Consider the following 19769-nt stretch of genomic DNA (forward strand, 5'->3'; position numbering starts at 1 on the left):
TATATATATAAATTTTTATGTAAATTTTTTTCTTGATATAATAAATTAAATTTTACGTAGTTTTTGTACATGAATTAAAAGCCCTCTAGATTTCTATACATACATACATACATAAATCGATGCATTTTTTTTAGAGTTTACAAATTTGGTTTTTTTGACATAAAAATTTATATATGTGTGTGCGCGCGCGCGAGTGCGTGCGTGTGTGTGTGTGAAGAAAAGTTGAAAAAAGTTGAGTGGAATAAACACAAAAAGCTGAATCGCTAGTGAGNATACATACATACATACATACATACATAAATCGATGCATTTTTTTTAGAGTTTACAAATTTGGTTTTTTTACATAAAAATTTATATACATGTGTGTGTGTGTGCGCGCGCGTGCGTGCGCGCGCGTGTGTGTGAAGAAAAGTTGAAAAAAGTTGAGTGAAATAAACACAAAAAGCTGAATCGCTAGTGAGTAGGTAAGGATAAGATACTAATATATAAGCGTTATATTGTAATAATAATATAATATATAGTTTGTAAGAAAGAATAATGGAATAAAATTTGAACACATAATTGTAATGTTTACGGAACAAAACCCCCAATTTGGTCACGTTTTTCTTTGAAAATTAATTAAATTAGGAATTTTAACTCTTTTTTTTTTTATCCAAATGATATAGTTTATTTTCACGGAAAGTGTTTGACTTCAAGTTTTCCCCACAGAGACGTATAGACTGATCAAATTGAAGACTGCACCAATTTGAAAGTTAATACATTCTAGAATACCTTTAAATTATATGACTTTCTGCATACCTACATGCACCTTAATCACGAAACAATTCATTCAAATATACTCTATCTCTTCCATTTTCTTGCACTAAATAGCCATTGATAGAATTGAAGAACTCCATCCTTTTTTTTCTTTAAAAAATCATCATCCAAGTTTTAATCCGAGGCCGTATCGAAAACATAAGCTTGGGCCGTGGAATTAACTTTTCTGGTAAGTTTTTTTTCCTGTTATGGGAGTTCATATGTGTGTGTGTGTGTGTGTATATATATATAATATCAGTTTTTGCATGTATGATATTTCTTCGTGGAATGAAATATAATTCTATTATTATTTTAGTTTTTGCTAATGAATATATTCTCAGACAAGAATGTTCATGCATATGATAGCCCACTGTGCATATGCTTTTTAATTAGTTTGGACAGACCATTGGGTGTTAATGAACCGACCGTTGTAAGGGTAGGTTGAACTCGACCGTTTCAAGTTAAGCTAAAAAAAACTTCTAAGCGTGTATTCATGAATTTACAAGATTTATAAACCAGGATCGAATCTATGGAAGCATTGGTTTATACATTCATTTTAGTCTCGACTCCGGCTAGCCTTGTTTTTCAGTTGATGGGAAAAACCCGTAGAGGAATGGAGAAAAACTAGTGATTGGTGTTTATCGCATAACTACGTCCTCGAGCTCGAGGTTTTAATTTCTTCGCTAATTATATATTATATTATGAAGATAGAATATTGAACCAAAATTTTGGGTTTTAGTTTTAGACTAAGTCCAAATCTTTGCCAGAAGACAATCTGCAATTAATTAGTACATTACTGGGTTGACAGGTTGAAGCAATGAGCTTCATTCATGACCAAAAACTGGTGAAGCAACTGTTTCTTTGTGCCATGTTAGTGGCTTCAAACATGTTACAAATTGAAGGACTACCGATCTTATCAACTAGTTTTATTTCAGGTATTGCATGAAACAAGCAAAAACTTGACATGAATTCAAATGCCAACTTCAAACAGCAGTCAGCATATCATTAATTTGATGGCTTTTTTCAAAATTTGCAGGACGATATTTAGCAGAAACAGGCGTCTCGGAGTCTAGTGAACAGATATATGATCATAATACTGTGAGAGCAGATCCATTAGACCATTTGAAGAAATATAGAGGCGGGTACGATGTATCAAACAAGCATTATTGGAGTGTATGTGTTTGTTTTAGAAGCAACAAAATGGTTTCAGACTAGTTTTTAAAAAATTATGCATCAGTTAAAAAAATACTAATGTGTTTACTATCTGCTACAGTCTGCAGCTTTTACGGGTATATATGGATATGCAATTGCAGCGATGTGGATCATATGCGGTGTCGGATATGGAGGCTTTCTTCTTGCAAGAGCTACTTGCTGTAAGAGCTACAGAAAGCTTAAGAAGAGATCAACCTGTCAAAACATGTGTTATCTGGAGCCTCTACTCTGGGCAGTTCTCTTCACAATTCTTGCAATGTAAGCCGTTCTCCACTATCTTTATTCTACACACAAGTTAAAGATACCTGAAACACTTGGCAGGGAAAAAACAAGAAAGTTGAAATATAATTGGACAAAATGCTTCTTTCGCCTCTGATAATAGTTATTTGTCCGGTTCGATGCCTTCATTGTTCTTAAAAAACAGTGATGCAAAGTGGTTCAGTTCTTGAATCCACTTATGACACCTTTGTTGATGTTGAGTTGCACCATTACCACCAGCTATAGCTTGTTGTAAAGTGTCAAGCACTCGGTCCTACAGTTGAGAAGCAATAATTGTTGCGCTGGCCAAAGCGTAGTGTTTGAGGTGTACTATTTACCAGAAAACTATACGTACATTTCGATATAACATTAAAAGCTCGGTCCGACGACCTCTCCCTTTTTACAGAGAGCTCTCAATTTTGATCACTGAGATAAAATGAGGAGAAAAGGGCATAGGAAAGATTACATTACAAAACATGCAATAGCTAAACATAGAAGTCAGCATTTTCACATTCAAGTTTGATATATGAAAAACTGCCCATTCAAATGTTTGTACAATATCACTCATTTTCAGAACTGGAAGCGGCCTAGTTCTCGGAGGAAATGCAAAGTTCCATTCGAGAGCAAAGACAATAATAGACATCATCATCGATACAGCAGATGATGCTTCACACACGATATACAATACGACTGGAGCTATGAAAGAAATGACCCTTAGTTTAGGAAAAGTTAATGGAAGTCGCCAGGCCACAAACTTCTTAACTTCGACATCCAGAAGGCTCGATGCTCAGGCTGCTGATATAGAAAGACAAGCGTTCAAACATAGACGTGACATCGATAAGGGCATAAAGATAGCGTAACGCCTCGATCTCTGTTCGTATGTTTGGACGATTTCAGTGCAGATGAATATTATTGTTTCTTTCTGACAATTGCAGGTACATAGTAACAACGGTGGTGATTTCACTGTCTTTATTTACTGTAATTGGTCTACTAGGTAAGCACGAGACTCAGAATATGAATTTGCTCCACATTGCATTTTATTCAGTTCGCATGTTAAGAAACTTACATCACATTTCCTATAGCAGTCAAAATTACGACAAATCTACCAAATTTTGGAAACATATTCGCATAAATTCAAGAATTATATACTTGTTTCTTTTCTAAAGTAGTTATACTTCTAACTTCTCGAATTCTTCGGGTCACATGCAGTCTCAGGAGTCTTAAAATTTAGAAGAACTTTTCACGCGTAAGTACCCGCCATCGTTTCACTACCTAATATCTTGACACATTTCTTATGCAAAATTACCTATTTCTCACAGAGATGCTAAAATATTTTCATACGTGTTGCATGCAGGCTACTTATACTTTGCTGGGTTTTCACTATCCTGTGCTGGTTGTTCTTCGGGATTTATCTCTTCTTGAAAAAGTACAAATCGAAATAATTATATAATCAAATGAACCATCGAAAAAGTGGGTAAGCACTAAACATTTACTCCATTCATGTAGCTTCTCCGGCGATACTTGTACCGCACTTGAAAGCTTCCAGAAAGATCCATACAGCAACAGCTTGAGCTCCATTCTACCATGTGATGAATTGCTTTCTGCCAAACCAGTGCTAAGTGAAGTTACTGCAGGCGTATACAAAATAGTGAAAGAGGTATAAAACACCATAAAAATCACATTTTGGAAAGGAAAATGCAGAAAATTAAACTTGTACTCTCCTGATTTATTTAACGTGCATGATTCATGATGCAGGTGAACAAGAACTTATCCACTAGTTATGGGAATATTGTTCAGATTTGCAATCCTTTCTCGCCGCCACCGAATTATGAATATCAGCCATGGAGTTGTCCTGCTAATTCGATCAGAATCGGAGACATCTCGCAGGTACACACACATATCAAGGAATACTTCCCTTGGTGTAGCATGAATCTGAATTTTAAAATTCAGACCACCTTTTTTTAAAATTTGAAATTTATATGAAATGTTTTATCATCACACTTATTTTCCCATTAGATAAATTACATGATACGGATCCCCTGTTTTATGTTTTATGCTGACGAGGCCAAAATCCCTTGAGCTTCTGAACTTTTAAATTGATAGCTAGTATCTTCACTGGACTATTTTTTTTGTCTTAGATATGCTTTTTATGTGCCTATACATGAAATAAAAACTGTATAGGCCTATGAGAAATACATACATGTGGCATGAAAAAAAATCCTCACTTCAGCTGGATTTAAACAAAGTTTTCTGGTTTTTTAGCTCAACGATTTTCCGAAAAGGATTCCACAAATTCGATACAACAAACTATCTGCATATGGAATTCACTCCCTCCCATTGTAATTTCCAGCCTAAGTATGTGCTTCTTCGTATAGTAAACTATCGTGACTACTGTTACATCGCATGCATCGTAATGACTCTGTATTTTTTCGGGGATTGAAGGTGCTGAGAACATTGGCTTGTCCCGATTCCAATGGCGAAACATGCAACGGAGGGATCTTGGTACCAGCTAATTACTTCTATACCGTGGAGGCTTACACCACTTCGATACAAAAGTTGCTGGATGTTTATCCTGGTTTGGAAAGTCTAGTAGAGTGCCAGACAGTCAAGGACGCTTTCGCGAAAATCCTTCGCCAACACTGTCATCCATTGAAGAGAAACGTGCTAATGGTGTGGGTCTCGTTGTTGTTTCTATCAGTTGTAATGGTGGTGTTGATTCTAGTATGGATCATCGGATCACACCACGACGACCGCAACCTCCATTCGCTGAACCGTTCCGTGAAACCCCATGATCACAAGGAGGAGGATGTGCTGGAATCTAACTCTACTTGGAAACCATAGCAAACTACAGCAGAAAAAAGCAAAAGGGTGGCCGGCAAGGGCAGTCGCCCCCTTTATTTTTTCATTTTTTTTGGCATAAATTTATGTATTTTTCTTTATTACATGATCATTAAGACATGTCTCCCTCCAAATTTTTTTGAACTTTAGATTTTTTAGTTGTTTCCAAGGTATAAGAAGACCATACTCTCTGCCTCTTGGGAGAAATACACAATCCGTAGGCCAAGATATCCCAGGAATCGAAGAGCAATACGGGGCAAATACTTCCTTTTTCTCCCTTCTGCCACAACCCCTTGAACATGGGATATTAATGTAATGAATTTGTGGACTTGAAAGAAAGTTATTTATTTCATTTATTCATTCACGACAATATATGCAGTCGATACGTTGAGCACAAGATAATTCTTGATGTCACATAAAAAATAATGAAATCAAAACTTCTCTTTTTGTAAGGAAGTGGATGTGACAGAGATTTATGGAAGATAATCATTTAATTCGCTAGACCCGGTGAGCATAGTATCTGCCCAGAGTTTGGCGAAACGTACTCTGGCTGGCTGGCTGGCTAAGAAAAGCATTTGTGGGACCAATTGCTAGACTTCATTTCCCCTTAATAATTAAGAGTGGAGCCTGATTGATTGAATCACGGCAATGGAATAAGAAATATTTTAAGATAGTCATGCACAACGAAAGATTGAACGAGTGCATCTAACTATTAGCTTTTGTGTTGTCCCTTTTAGTTTTAATCTATCAAATTTTTTTTTTGAAGGTTGGAATATTTTTCGATGCTTTCTTGACAGGTCTTTTAGAAAAGTTTGTAGCAAATGTTTTTTTTTTATTTGTTATTTTAAATGTTATCACTTTTAACTATTAAATGTAGATCGTAGACAAATGTTAGATTTTAGGCCACAACCTGATCAATGAGCTCCTTCAGACAGGTGAAAAAGATGCAGAATTTGATGTGTCACAGCTACAAATTCCAGGCTTGAGAAAGAAAACTAATTAAAGTTACATTTCAAAAGGCAGATGATTCTGTATTCCTTGATCGTAGAGAGGGGGAATACTCTGTTCACTTCTAAAGATATTTCTCGGATCAACTTTTGATTTCACTTCTGCCAGTTTCTTAAAGTTCCCTTTGAAGTACTTCGTTCCCCAAATCGTTGCCTGTGAGTAAGTGATATTTTCAAGCTTGTTGATCCCTATATCAAGATCCCTGTAATTCAAGTAAGCAGATCTTGGGGAGCTCGAAACATAAGGTTCCATATAATCGTAAAGCTCCCTGATCCAGTTTATGTGTCTTCTGGATTCATCTTCACCATCTGCAATCCATTGCACACTGTAAAGTATGTTGTATAAAGTTCCTTTTCTGTGAGGGAATGGGAGTTCAGATTCTGAGATTTCATCCATTTTTCCTCCATAAGGATCCATGATTATGATGCCGGTCTCTACTTTTGAAATCCGGCTTTTTACTGCTTCCCACACGTTGTTTCCAATTGGGTCTCTCGCAAAATCTGATTTTCCCTTGAGGTAGCTTTTATCCTGGACATTTCTCTCCAATAACACTTCCAATGGATCTCCTGGCTTTAACCTATCAAAATATAGTGTAGACTCGATCCAGCTCATCTCACTGCAGTCGACCGGATCCAACCCAAGTTCCGGAAATCTCTTCTCCATTAACGGTATTAGCTCCTCTGCCGGGCCCAAGAAGAGTGAATCGAACAGGACTTCTACTTCACCTCTATTTGAATTCTGAAAGATGAGCCTGATGAACAAATCTCGGGGCAGCTTACTGCGACGTTTTGCCATATGTTGACAAGTTGTATGCCTTGTTGATCGAGATTCTTGTGGACTGTGAAAACAGTGGCAACTGGTGGAACTCGAACCAGCTTGATTTTCCATGCAATTATGATTCCGAAGCTGGCTCCCCCACCCCCTCTGATAGACCAGAACAAATCTTCGCCCATCGTTTATCGATCAAGAACTCTTGCATTTACATCTATAATGTAAGCATCTATGATGTTATCTGCAGCCAGGCCGTACTTTCTGAGCAATGTACCGAACCCCCCTCCGCTGAAGTGGCCTCCGACGCCTACAGTCCGGCATATTCCAGCAGGGAATCCAAGAAGATTGCTACTCTTGGCTATACTATAATAAAGTTCCCCGATTGTTGCACCAGACTGAACCCACGCTGTTTCCTCTTCCAAATCGACGCTGATGGAACGAAAATTGGTAAGATCGATGACGATATATGGGAGCCTGCAGAGGAACGAAAGGCCTTCATAGTCATGGCCGCCACTCCGAACTCTGATTTGTAAGTTATGCTTCTTGCTACAAACAACGGCCGCCTGAATCTCGGTTTCGGCATAAGGTGTAACGATGAACGCAGGTCCAGAAGAAGAAGTGGAGTTCAACAATCTGAGATTCACTTGAAATGACTGGAAGATACTGGAGTATGATGGAGAGCTCGGAGTGTGAGTGTATTTGAAATCTTGAATATATCCTGGAGAAGAATGTAGGGACATGCAGCTAGCAAAATCTTCTTGATTTCCAGAGAAAATTTTCCAGCAAGTCGAAATCCATAACAGAAGAAGAGGGAGCTTGTGGCAATTCATTTCCAAGTGAACTCTTTGCAGAATTAAAGGGTTCAAAGATTTATTTCACAAGTGAGCAAGTTGCGTGCCTGGATGTATTTTGAGCCACACTTCACAGCCACCATATTCCCACGTGCTATNCCCCCCCCCCCCCCCCCCCCCCCCCCCCCCCCCAACAAAAACAACTTCGTGGTTCTCGTATAATTTGTTCCTTTGGAAAAATGAATATTAAACACTCACATGTTTAATATCGAACTTTCAGGTCTACACTTGCATGTATATAAGAACATGTTGTGTAAAGTTTCTTCATTCTGAACAAAAATAATAATAAAAAAATAAAAGAAAAGAAAAGCTAAGTATTCTCTTTGTCGTGGTTGTTCGTCGATTATAAACCCAATTATTCTCAAGTAACTTTCGGTTCTACAGGAAGTTTGAAGTTTTGCAAAATGTAATTCAGTTTCAAAACCTTGAAAAATAGAGGAACCAAGGATATCTCTGACACCATACATATATATTATTTTGTGTTGTCGAGTCGGCACCATATGGTTCAAAAGACGGATTAATCTCGCGTTTGACTCAAAATTTACACTAATTTGAGTTAAAAATAATAAATTTCCCCCCTTAAAAGATAACAATGATAAAGCGGAACTCAAGCAATTGAATCAAGTTAAGTTTGAGTAACACCCGATTCGATATTAACTCAACAAAATAATAATAATAATAACACTCAAGCTTGAGCTTGAGCTTGATCTTGACTTCGATCTTCAATTTCTTCTGTAGGTTTTATTTTCAATCTGTAAACAAATGAATACTCTTCCTCATTTGGTGTGGTTACTTTTCTTCCTTTCCATTTTAGATTTAGACGAAAAGTTTGTTTCAAACAATAGCTTACCTACATGCAACCAAGTGAGATTTTGGACAGCAACCGAGCGTAAGAAAAAACACATTAGTGAATATGATCATATACGAAATTCACACAATTTCAGATAACTGAAGTTGAAGAAGAAATCTCTCTATATGCATTGAATTTTACCCCATGTTTATGCCCAAATAGACTTTTTTGGGGCTTGTTTTTCATCTTTATGCAATGTCGAGCTGAATTACAAATGAAAAAGAGTAGCATCCAAAGCAGGACTCAGTTCACATTCTCCCTCAAAAATTGAAGTATGTGTTCTTTTTTCCAGTTATCAATTCTGCAGGAGAAAATACAAATAAAGTTGCATGCTAAGTGAAAGTTTAAGATCAAAAGGCCATAGGTCCAAGACTAAACCCGGACCTAAAAGACTACAAGAGCCCTTCAAATTTATATGGGCAGTCACAATCTCTGGTGTGGAACAAGTACTATAAATCAATAAATTAAGAAACTTTCGACGCAAAATTTTGGAATGGATATGTGAGGGTAGAAAGGTTAGTTCACCTTTGATCATCTTTGGTGGAGAGTTGTAAGGGCATTGAACTTTCACAGTTGGGAACTTATCCTTGTCTTCCTCGATGAAACCAACTAATTCAGGATAAAAAACGAGCTTCCTCATGCAAACCTCCAAAATTGCACCATAATATATAACCTGCACAAAGTTGAAACAAGAATGTAATCATCGGTGAAGAAACAGAAACAAAGGAAACCGAAATTTGAGCAAAAATCAGATCTTGACAAGAAACAGAGACATAAACAAAACACATAACTATATATATATGATACATTTTACTTTCTGCCACAAGTCACAAGATCCAAATATGAAGCAGCTCCTCTCTTATGGACAATATATTTAGTATTGTTCTTGCTTTCCAGAAGAAAATACGGGAAGCTGGAGAACTTAGTAAAAGAATAAAGGATGTAGTTTTGAAAATTTTACCGTAACATGTTCAAATAATTAAGTGGTCTCAGTGGCAAGGAATGGCCTTAATAAGCTAAGCGATTACAGTGATCGGTACAAGTCTCAAAGACAGAGCACAGATAATCTAGGAGGATGAGTTTTTGATAATTTTTAGAGGTGTCTCATTCAACCTAGCTCTTTGTGAATTTCACATTTTGGAGACAGAACTTTACACATATCATTAAAATGTTATCTCCAATGCATGAGGACTCCATTTACCAGTACTTCCACTCCTAACACACGGTGTTTCGTGCCAAGGTGATCAAGAATTTATATTCAAAGAAGAATCCTTTTTTGATTTGTGAGGATTGGTCCCTGTGAGATCCTTTTATTCATAAACTATAAGTAAATCCTTCTTTTTGTAATAGTACTTAAATTTGATGTTCTTTAGAATCATTTGATTAAAGAACTTTGAATATGTTTATTTTCCTGTGTAAATACAATGATTATAACTTATGAACCATGAGGATTATGTTAAACACGTGAATCTAAGTAAGTCTATTCAAATAGTTTTTTGATCAAGAATTCAATACTTTGTGTATTGATTTTAAGAAAATTCTTGAAACTAAAGAAACAGAATATCGGAATGAGTCTCGAGATCAACAAAATGCTCACATACACCGATCACACCTAATGAGTCTAAAGACTCAACACACCTGAACCATTATAACAAGTATGTATACATATCATACAACAGTGAAAAGTACTGTAAACAAAGTAACTTTCATGATATTCAAAAGCTTGAACATAAACGTAAACATATTCATATCAAATCATGTCATATCGTATCATCATATCCATATTTATTTCCTTAATTGAATCCAGATCATTAGTTGTCACTTTCGTATCAGTTCTAGGTCGATGTATTCATCTACGTATAACCGCGGTACCCGACGACTGGGATATCAGCGACAGTTTTACCCGTCCACTGAGCCTTGGCCTTACATGTTCGTGTTCGTGTTCATGTTAGTTACAACCAACTCATCTCCTTCAAAAGCACATGTCACCGAATTCATCACTTGTAAAATTCATGCATATACATACATTTCTTTAAAACCAAGCATGCAACGTGTTTTCCAGCATTAAAATAAAAATCAATGTTTATAATCAACATATACATTTTAAATATGCATTAACAGCTCGAAGCTCAAGCGCCGCAGCGCCACTCTTACGAGCAAAAAGCCCAATTCAACTTCGAAGCCAAAATTCCATCCTACTCCCAACCAGCCACGACCAAACTCGAACCAACCTCTCTTAGACCATGATTGACCCCTCCTGAACTGTCCTAACCATGGCCTACAAACCCATGCATGGGGACGTGCATGGTTCGTCCGAAACAAGACAAATCGCTACCTCTACGATGCGGCCTAGAGTCACCAGCCGTGCTTGGGACGTCTTGGACCACGACGCAGGCCTAGCAGAGCCTGAACCCCTAGCCTGGAACCACCCCGTGACAACCTTCCCCTTACTCGCACCAACCGAGCCCAAACAAACCACAAGAAAACAAAGAACCCTTCGGCCCTCCACATGAACTAGATCCAGGCATGATCTAACACCTAGATCACATATGAACCCACCGTGAAACGTCCCTTATACATCAATCCTGGCGTCCCTTCAAACAGCACACCAAAAACATGAGTCACATGCAAGTTTCTCAAAAGAAATTTCATGTAAAATCCATGTATAATCCATTCATATCAGTATATCTATATTACATCAGGCAAATACAATCAAAATATATATTATGATGTGATCAATGCGAAAACAAAGGTTTAAGGCGTGCCTTTGCGTTTATACGCTCGAAAAACAACTCAACGCCGCAATAGACGAACACCAGAGGAACGGGGAAGACCTTGGCTTCGTTTTTTCTATCTCATGAAAACCGAACAAAAGCTGTGCTAGAACTCACAAGTGGCTTCTGGAGGAGGTGGGAGTGCAAGGGTTTTTTTTTTTTTTTTATATTTTTCTATCTTCTTTTTCTCTCTTCAGTGTGTGTAACGGTGGGAGTGCAAGGGTTGAAGGGTGGGCGTTTTTTTTTAATTATTAATAACATTAGGGTTTTTGGGCTTAGGTTTTTAAAAAATAAAATGTGTAGGAGTCTAGCACCCAAAAATATATTAAAATAGACTCATCAAGCTCAATAACACTCGTAAAATGTTTCATTTAAATTTGTTTTCAAAAATATTATTCGAGCCCTAAAAAAGTCTTCCAATTTGCTAAAAGTCGACTACTGGTTTAAAATATGGTTCAACGTTTAAAAATATCTTAAAAATGCTCATTTTCGAAAATTACATAATAAATACACCATATATTAAATAATTAAAAATAATTATTTAATAAAACATTTTCCTTAACTGTCATCGGTCTCCGTTCCTCGTTCGAGCGTTAAATATGTTAAAAGCCCTATGTTATGCAATCAAGTAAATCATGTCATAAAATCATGAAATCATGTCATAACCATGCATTAAATGCATTTAAAAATAATTAAATAAATATTTTAATAACACTCTAGATTTGCATACGATCTGGTTACGTCGTTCGAATTTCTAGATCTTACAATTTTTTTTCTCTCTTTTTTTTCTAATTTAATTATACATGCGAATTTTTTTAATTTTCGCTCTTAAAAATATAATTTAAAAGATATAAATTCTTGAGTTTTGATTTTTACATACAATAAAATTTTTAAAAAAAATGACTTTTTGAAAAATATTTATTTATTCCTTAAAATTTTGATAGATAAAATAATATATAATTTTTTTCTATTTTTATTAGTACCAATTTCATTTAGTCAAGATAAATAATTCAATTTAACGTCAGAAGATTGTTATCCTTATTTTAGTGTTATCTCAATAACATAAATATTTTTTACATAATAAATTTTTATTTAAAATTTAAATATATTCATTATATTATATCAATAATTTTAAATAATTATTCAAACACTAATACTTATTACTTTTAATAATTAATTACATAAAATACCACTTGTGCGTCCCACAAGTTAAATACTAGTTAACTTTTAAAATAAAGTGTAAAACGACACACAAAAAATAGTATAAAAAAATGAAATTAAGGTTTTTATTAAGTTAAAATTTGATGTAATGACGGATCTCCATGACCCCCAAAAATTTCTAAAACCATATTGATGCATAAAATTTTTTCCCTAGTTTTTGTGTGTGTGTGTGTGTGTTTATATATATATTTATTGACACTCTAATATATATATTTATTGGTGGTGAGCTCTCTCTTTTTTTTTTTAATTTTTTTTTTATATTTAGCCTTAAGTTCGTGTCATCTAATTTTCAATTTTTTTCCTCTCTATATTTATTACCAAATAGAAAAATTTTTAGGAAATTAACGCACATAACACAAATCTAAACAGCAAAATCAACGAGCCCCACTGAAAATTGATAACTGCACCTTATCGTCACTTAATATGCAACATGCACCACAAACCTAAAATCTTGGATTCGCCCTGGATTTGAGGTTATAATCTCTGACACAATAGGGTGCATAAAATATCGGAATAAAGGATGAAATTTGACCTATTGTAATTATTATATCGTGGGTTTTTAAGATTTAGGCTAACTTTTCTTCAAAAAAAGAAGAAGAAGAAAGATTTGGGGTCACTTTGGATATCCATGCAGCAAGGGGCAAAGTTTGTTAGTTAATAATAGGCTTTGGGGATTTGGGCTACAATTTTTAGATATACCACCACTTTAAAGAAGGGGTCGAGGATGCTCTCTCGGAGGTCGATTACGATCTTAGGACAATGTCACACTAAACTTTTGGATTAACGCAATAGTATGCAAAATCACGTTAGTCAGATAAATCATACTGGACAAGCTTTGTATGACAAATTATCTGGAAAAATGTTGGTAGGGAGAATCAAACTCCCGATCATTAATCAAACAATCACCTACTATATCAACTCAAACACCTACTATATCAACTCAAACGCCCACATGGGAGTTGATTTTCATCATCTTGTTTTTTTTACGTATGCTTCTCGTGCCTGGGATCGAATTCCGTCAAATTATCTAATGAGCCATTTAAAAAAAAAAAAACATTGATGAGATGAGCACTTCTAAGATGCACGCACAAAATGATCAAATGTAGATTTAGAATAATTTAATTTCAAATTTCTTGATTTATCTTAGATTGATAAAAAAAATAAAATGAATTTTAGACCTTCTTTACATCAAATTATATAATTTCAATTATAATGATGATAGACAATCGAATAATTTAATTTCAAATTTCTTAAGTTTGCTATATAAAATCTAAAGATATTTTAAATATACTTTAGTCTTTATATCAAATTATATAATTTGAATAATAATTATAAATTTCGAAATCAAATTCTTCAATTCAATTCAAACTAAGATGTTGTTCATGTCAACTTCAAGTTCAATATATTCCGAAGGAATGATTCTGTTTGCATTTATGAAGGTTCTTGGTGGGTTGTATGCGTGACACGTAGATTCAGCAAGATTTCAAGAAAATCATGGGATCTGTGGAGTTAAATTTGAACGCGGGATTCGGAGGAAACGGACATACCGTTTGCTCACTGCCCCCCAAACCTTATCTCTCTCCCTCCTCGTCCCCTCTCTCTTTTCCCGCATTCTCGAAGAAGAGAGAGAACGACGGGGTCGGATTTTGAAACTCTGAATCATAATCTGTCACGTGCTTTCTGGATTGAAGAAAATCGAAAGAAGATAGAATTATGTTGCCATTATCAGATTCCAACGTATTCTGTCATAAGATATACATGCATATCTGATTTTTCTTGTTTTCCATTTTCAAGAAAAATCAGAACATAGAGAAGGCGGAACCCATCTTCAGATTTCTGCCATAAGAGGATATCTTTATTGAAGAAAGGTTGGGACACACAGAGAGGACGAAGGGAGGCTGAACCATTTTTCCAAAAAAAGAAAAAAAATGATGTTTTCAAAACGTTTTATTTCTTTATCTGGAAAGATGAAAAATATTTTTTTTGATTTTGAGACTCTTGTTTTACAAGTTTAGCCATTTGCCCACCCACGTTTCCTAAGAGGTTATTTGAGTTTGTTATTATTATTATTATTATTATTTTAATCTTTCCTTTATTTTGGTTTTTTTGCAAGTGTAGATGGGGATTTAGTTTTCCCGGTGATAGATATATTGGGTTTTTGAATGCAGGGATTCCATCTGAATCAATGGGAGGTATATCTGATAATGTTAGGGGACTTGCTTTGGCAATTTCTTCAAGTATCTTCATTGGGTCTAGTTTCATCATAAAGAAAAAGGGCCTAAAAAGGGCAGGGGCTTCTGGAACTCGAGCAAGTTAGTTTGTTCATACATTTATGCAGTTCTATCTTCTTCTTTTTTTATATATATATTTTTTATATTTAATATTAAAAGTGTTGATCATCTAATAACTTTTGTGTTCGCATGAAATGAGAATCAGAGGAAAGAAAACTAAGTGGTTTGATGAGTTCAATTAGGGGAATATAACTCGGAAGATTGAAGGAGGAGCATCTGCTGGCTCGATATTGTTTTGATTGAACAATCCCATGCTTTGGCAAACCAAATTGCCACATATGAATGATTGAGTTTAATGAATTATTTTTGCTAAGGAGTCTTAAACCAAACACTACTATGCAAACATAAGAATCTCTGGATGCATTTTTTAGTACCTAAAAGTCGGAGAGGGTAGATCCATTACGGGGAAATTGAAGTCTATCTCGGTTATGGAAATGCATCATGGTTAATGTGGTGCTAAGATTTTGATATAAAACATGTAAATTTTGTGATTGCTGTACCAAAATGACTTTTTTCAAAACTTATGCTTTACCTGGGGATATTAGTTAAAGTCCGTGCTCTCCTTTTGGCTGTTCTGTCTTCGATTATTATTGTTATTATTTAATAATATAGCTCGATGTTGACAAAGTACAGTTTTTAATCAGGCAAGGGAGGATACTCGTATCTGCTGGAACCATGGTGGTGGGCTGGTATGCTTACGAGTAAGAAATAAACTTCACTGAACCTTTTCCTGCTCATCCATTTAGGAATTTTGGAACTTCATGGCTGACTGTTTGGTTACGCTTGGATATTTATTAATTTTTTACCAATGTCATGTGATTGAATTTGGTTGTTGTTTTTAGTTGGTGTTTTTTCTGAAGCTGAACTAACATACAAATATGTAAATTTTAACGAGACTCGTTAGGTTTCTACTTTCTATACAGCTTTGTCATAGTTTTTCATTCTCACACATACGCTGTCTAGTCTAAATTAATTCTTAGGTTTGACGTTGTTTCAAATCCTACAAAAGTTTAGAGTTAAGTGGATTTCTGTTTAATAAACATTCAATTATGATTTCTGAGTTCATAACACAATAGATAGCATTTTTTTATATCATCTTTTTAATTCAATTCTACATGTATCTACAGTGCTTGTTGGCGAGGGTGCAAATTTTGCTGCCTATGCATATGCACCAGCCACTCTCGTCACTCCCTTGGGAGCTTTAAGTATCATTTTCAGGTGTCCATAGATAATCAAAAGCTCTTATACAGCCTATTTATATTATATGATGATTTAACTGCTTAAATAATTCCCAATGCAGTGCAGTATTGGCTCATTTTATATTGGATGAAAGCTTGCATATGTTCGGTGTTGTTGGTTGTGTTCTTTGCTTGGTGGGTTCTGTCACCATTGTCTTACATGCCCCATTAGAGAAGGATTTTGAATCCGTCATGCAAGTATGGTATCTAGCAACTGAACCAGGTAACTGGTGGTGTTCTTGATTTGACTTGACTAGTTTCTAAAATCCCAAATTCACCGTCTTAGAATATTTATGCATGATGATCTAATTTGCACACGGATATTTCAACTTTCAGATTTGTGCTGTGAAATAAGCTAGGAATATTTTCGCGTTGAAGGTCGAACAAAGTCGACGATTGACCTAAAATATTGATAGTAACTAGTTTAGTCTCTGAAAAACATGATTTAATCCTCGATGGGCTCTTTCACAATAAATTCTTTATGTTTCATCTATCTTATATGAATAAACGTTCTTTGATGAAAATGTTTTTCTTGTGCACGTTATTTTGTACGTACATTTGATGGAACCTGCTAAATCTTCTGGAATCACCACTGAATCAAATATCTGATCAACAGGCTTTATTATCTACACTTTCATAGTGTTGGTTCTTGTTGTCATTTTAATTTTCTGGTGCGTGCCTCGCTATGGACAAACACATATGGTTGTATACATTGGAATTTGTTCGCTCATGGGTTCACTTACGGTCAGTTTCTGTTTTCTGTGATGCTCCTTATCAGCCCAAGTAATATCTCGATATCATCTGGAAAAAATATTATTCTATATTCGTTCCATTCACCTTTTTCATCTGCAGGTTATGGGTGTCAAAGCAGTTGGACTTGCTCTAAAGCTGTCATTTTCTGGATCAAATCAGTTTATATACTTCGTCACTTGGTTTTTTACGATTCTAGTTATTGTTTTCTGTGTTATGCAGCTGATATATCTTAACAAGGTATGTTTGTTAATCATTTAGCAATGTGTTTCGTTCATTTAATAATGTCGAAATCAATATGATTTTTTGTGGTATTACAGCTTTATAACACTTATTTAAAATGGGCACTTTGACATAGATGTCTGGTGCTTGTGCGAAGATCAGTATGTGTTATGAAAATTAGAGGTTCAGGACATTTGGGTTTTTTTTTCCGTAGCTCATCTTTGGCTTTATACTTTCAATAACTTATCTTTGCATCTATCTAGTTTTTTCAAAATTTTCAAGTGAATCATTTAGATGGATGATTTAAAAAATGAGCCACTCAAAGAATTACAGAAGTTTCAATTTTTTATTCTACCTTGTAATAGATTGCAAACTTCTCTATGAGAACTATATCTAAAGCAAGAGCTTGTCCGAAATGTGTAATCTTCTTATGGGAATGATGATCATGTTAGTCTGGATCTATTGTCTCTCTACTTTTTTTCTCAACTCAAATTAGAAGAAAAAGAAAATGTGGTTATTTTTCATTCGTCATGAGGTTGTATGCAATTTTTTTGTTCTCCTAAACTTTCATACCTGAGATACTTGGTTCTAAATTTGCAGGCACTGGACACCTTTAATACTGCTGTTGTTTCCCCGGTGTATTATGTCATGTTCACCACACTAACTATTGTAGCCAGTATCATAATGTTTAAGGTGATACCAATTTCTTCTTTGCATTCTTATTCACTTTTCAATGTTTGCGGTTTTGGTGGGAGAGGTGTGGGGGCTCAAGCAACATTACACAAAAGATTCCATCGGACTAAAATTATTTGACTTAGACAGTTGACAATGATTTTTACCGCCTCGGCCGTTTGCCCGCCGGATAGTCTTGGACCGCTAGACAAAGGCGGGGCGGGGGCGGTATACCGCCTAGGCAGTCGCTTCGACAGCTATTTAGAACACTGCACACAAACAAGGACTTCTAATGGATCCATGACAGTTTACTTACATCAACTCTTGAACATATCTTTATTTCCTCTGATTCAGGAATGGGATTCACAAAATGCATCACAGATCATGACTGAACTCTGTGGTTTCGTGACGATCCTCTGTGGAACTTTGCTCCTTCACAAAACAAAGGACATGGGAGGTCCTCCAAACTTATCATCCCCAGGATTTCATCCCTCAAACAGAGAACAAGGTGCCTAGCTGCACAGAATAAGTTAATAATACACTTTAATGGCCTATATACGGTATCTGGTTAGATCTAAAGTCTATTGCTGCAAGGAAGAGTTGAAGTTGTTGATTAACTAGTGCAAATGGAAAAGGGGAAACAAGTTTTCCTAAATTCTTTATGTACTTGAAAAGGATTGTATAGACTGGCTTCAAAACATATTCTACCTATCAGATGCCAAGAAAATGTTGTTTTGCATGCCCATACTATGTATAAATTTTTAAAACAAACAATATATATTAATATTGCTCCATACGTTTGCAACTTGAAATAGATTTTTTACTATTATTTTTATTTGAGAGAGATATTTGATATAATTCGATATCTAATCGGTATTTCATTTCAAACTTGAGACATTGAGCGATTATTCATATTATAATTTCACTAACAAATGAAAGTTTCAAATTTCAAACCATTATATATAATGTCAAACACAATAACATATGAGAAATATTTAGATCATTTTTTTAAAAATTTCCGAGATTATTTTTCTAATTTTTTTTTAAATCTTATATAATGTCAAACACAATAACATATGAGAAATATTTAGATCATTTTTTAAAAAATTTCAGAGATTATTTTTCTAATTTTTTTTAAATCTTTATCATTTTATTTATTAATTTGCTTGAGATAATTAAAAATAAATTCTAATCGAATTTGTTTAAAATCATGATGTTTACGTTTTTCCATTTGAGAATCAACGAAATGATTAAATGGGCCTGGGTCCAACCACATTGAGCCCATTAGAAGTCGAGGAGACAAATCTGCACGTGCCGTAAAAGGCAAGTGTGACACCTACTTTCACTGGTTCATTAATTATTACTGCCGTCGAACCTCCGAGGATTCACTCTCTTTTACATTGCTGAAATCGAACGCTCGTAGCTGTGTTCGGCTCTTGTTATCTCGGTGTTTGTTGTTTACACAGCACATGCTGTCTTCTTAACAACTGCGAATTATGGGAACCAGATTCAGTGGGTTTTTTGGGGGTTTGTTGTGCAAATATCGACAGTAGCTGGAGGGTATTTCGAGTCATTTAATGACATTAGGGCGTTGGTAATTGATGGCAATCGACGGATGCTACTCTCCACCGGAATTCACTATCCAAGAGCTACTCCCGAAGTAATCGTCTCAACTAGTTATGTCCTCTTATGTAGTTGTTACCTGTCCTGAGTTTTTCTGCCGACTTTTGAATTTTGGAATAGTTTTTCAATTTGGAGCAATGGGTTTTCTTTGTTCTAGCGCATATCTATTTGTCTCTTAAACTTTGCTGCTCTTGTTCTCACCTGTGTCTAATGTGTATGTTTTCCGAATTCCGTGATTATATGTTATTGATCAAGAGACGACTTTATAAATGAATTTTCCATGTTTTGTTTAAGAATTCGGGCAGCTTAAGCTGCAGCATCCATGTGGCATCTCTTGCCTCCATTTTGACAACTTATTATTTGTCAGATTAATATCAGTAGAATTTAAAATAGAT

The 19769-nt window shown here is 35.3% G+C and overlaps 2 protein-coding genes, 1 long non-coding RNA gene and 1 pseudogene across 4 annotated transcripts; 2 read left to right on the forward strand and 2 right to left on the reverse strand.

Annotated features, from left to right (window-relative positions):
- Nucleotides 1-1395: 1395 nt before the first annotated feature.
- LOC140987591 (uncharacterized) lies at nt 1396-5968 on the forward strand. Its single transcript, XM_073456160.1, has 11 exons — nt 1396-1463; nt 1604-1730; nt 1832-1968; nt 2069-2265; nt 2840-3121; nt 3201-3259; nt 3475-3511; nt 3620-3691; nt 3772-3922; nt 4021-4152; nt 4708-5968. Exons 2-11 carry the CDS (start codon nt 1613-1615, stop codon nt 5104-5106), a joined length of 1584 nt encoding a protein of 527 aa, XP_073312261.1. The 5' UTR covers nt 1396-1463; nt 1604-1612; the 3' UTR covers nt 5107-5968.
- Nucleotides 5969-6032: 64 nt separating this feature from the next.
- LOC140987590 (berberine bridge enzyme-like 22) lies at nt 6033-7866 on the reverse strand (annotated as a pseudogene).
- Nucleotides 7867-14092: 6226 nt separating this feature from the next.
- On the forward strand, nt 14093-18490 carry LOC140987592 (probable magnesium transporter NIPA2). 2 transcript variants are annotated; one of them, XM_073456161.1, is made up of 9 exons: nt 14093-14621; nt 14747-14890; nt 15514-15570; nt 15997-16087; nt 16170-16330; nt 16724-16851; nt 16960-17097; nt 17680-17772; nt 18106-18490. In XM_073456161.1, the coding sequence occupies exons 2-9, from the start codon at nt 14764-14766 to the stop codon at nt 18265-18267; spliced, it is 957 nt and encodes a 318-aa protein (XP_073312262.1). In that variant the 5' UTR covers nt 14093-14621; nt 14747-14763; the 3' UTR covers nt 18268-18490. The 2 variants fall into 2 exon arrangements, with proteins under 2 accessions (XP_073312262.1, XP_073312263.1); XM_073456162.1 differs by having other exon boundaries at nt 14093-14446.
- LOC140987593 (uncharacterized) lies at nt 17388-18099 on the reverse strand. The gene is made up of 2 exons (XR_012177173.1): nt 17880-18099; nt 17388-17845 (listed from the first exon to the last, which is right to left on the reverse strand). It is a non-coding gene; the product is annotated as an uncharacterized lncRNA (long non-coding RNA).
- Nucleotides 18491-19769: the final 1279 nt, after the last annotated feature.

This window comes from Primulina huaijiensis, chromosome 11, assembly GCF_012295235.1.
Source record: "Primulina huaijiensis isolate GDHJ02 chromosome 11, ASM1229523v2, whole genome shotgun sequence".
In the NCBI taxonomy this organism is placed as follows: domain Eukaryota; kingdom Viridiplantae; phylum Streptophyta; class Magnoliopsida; order Lamiales; family Gesneriaceae; genus Primulina; species Primulina huaijiensis.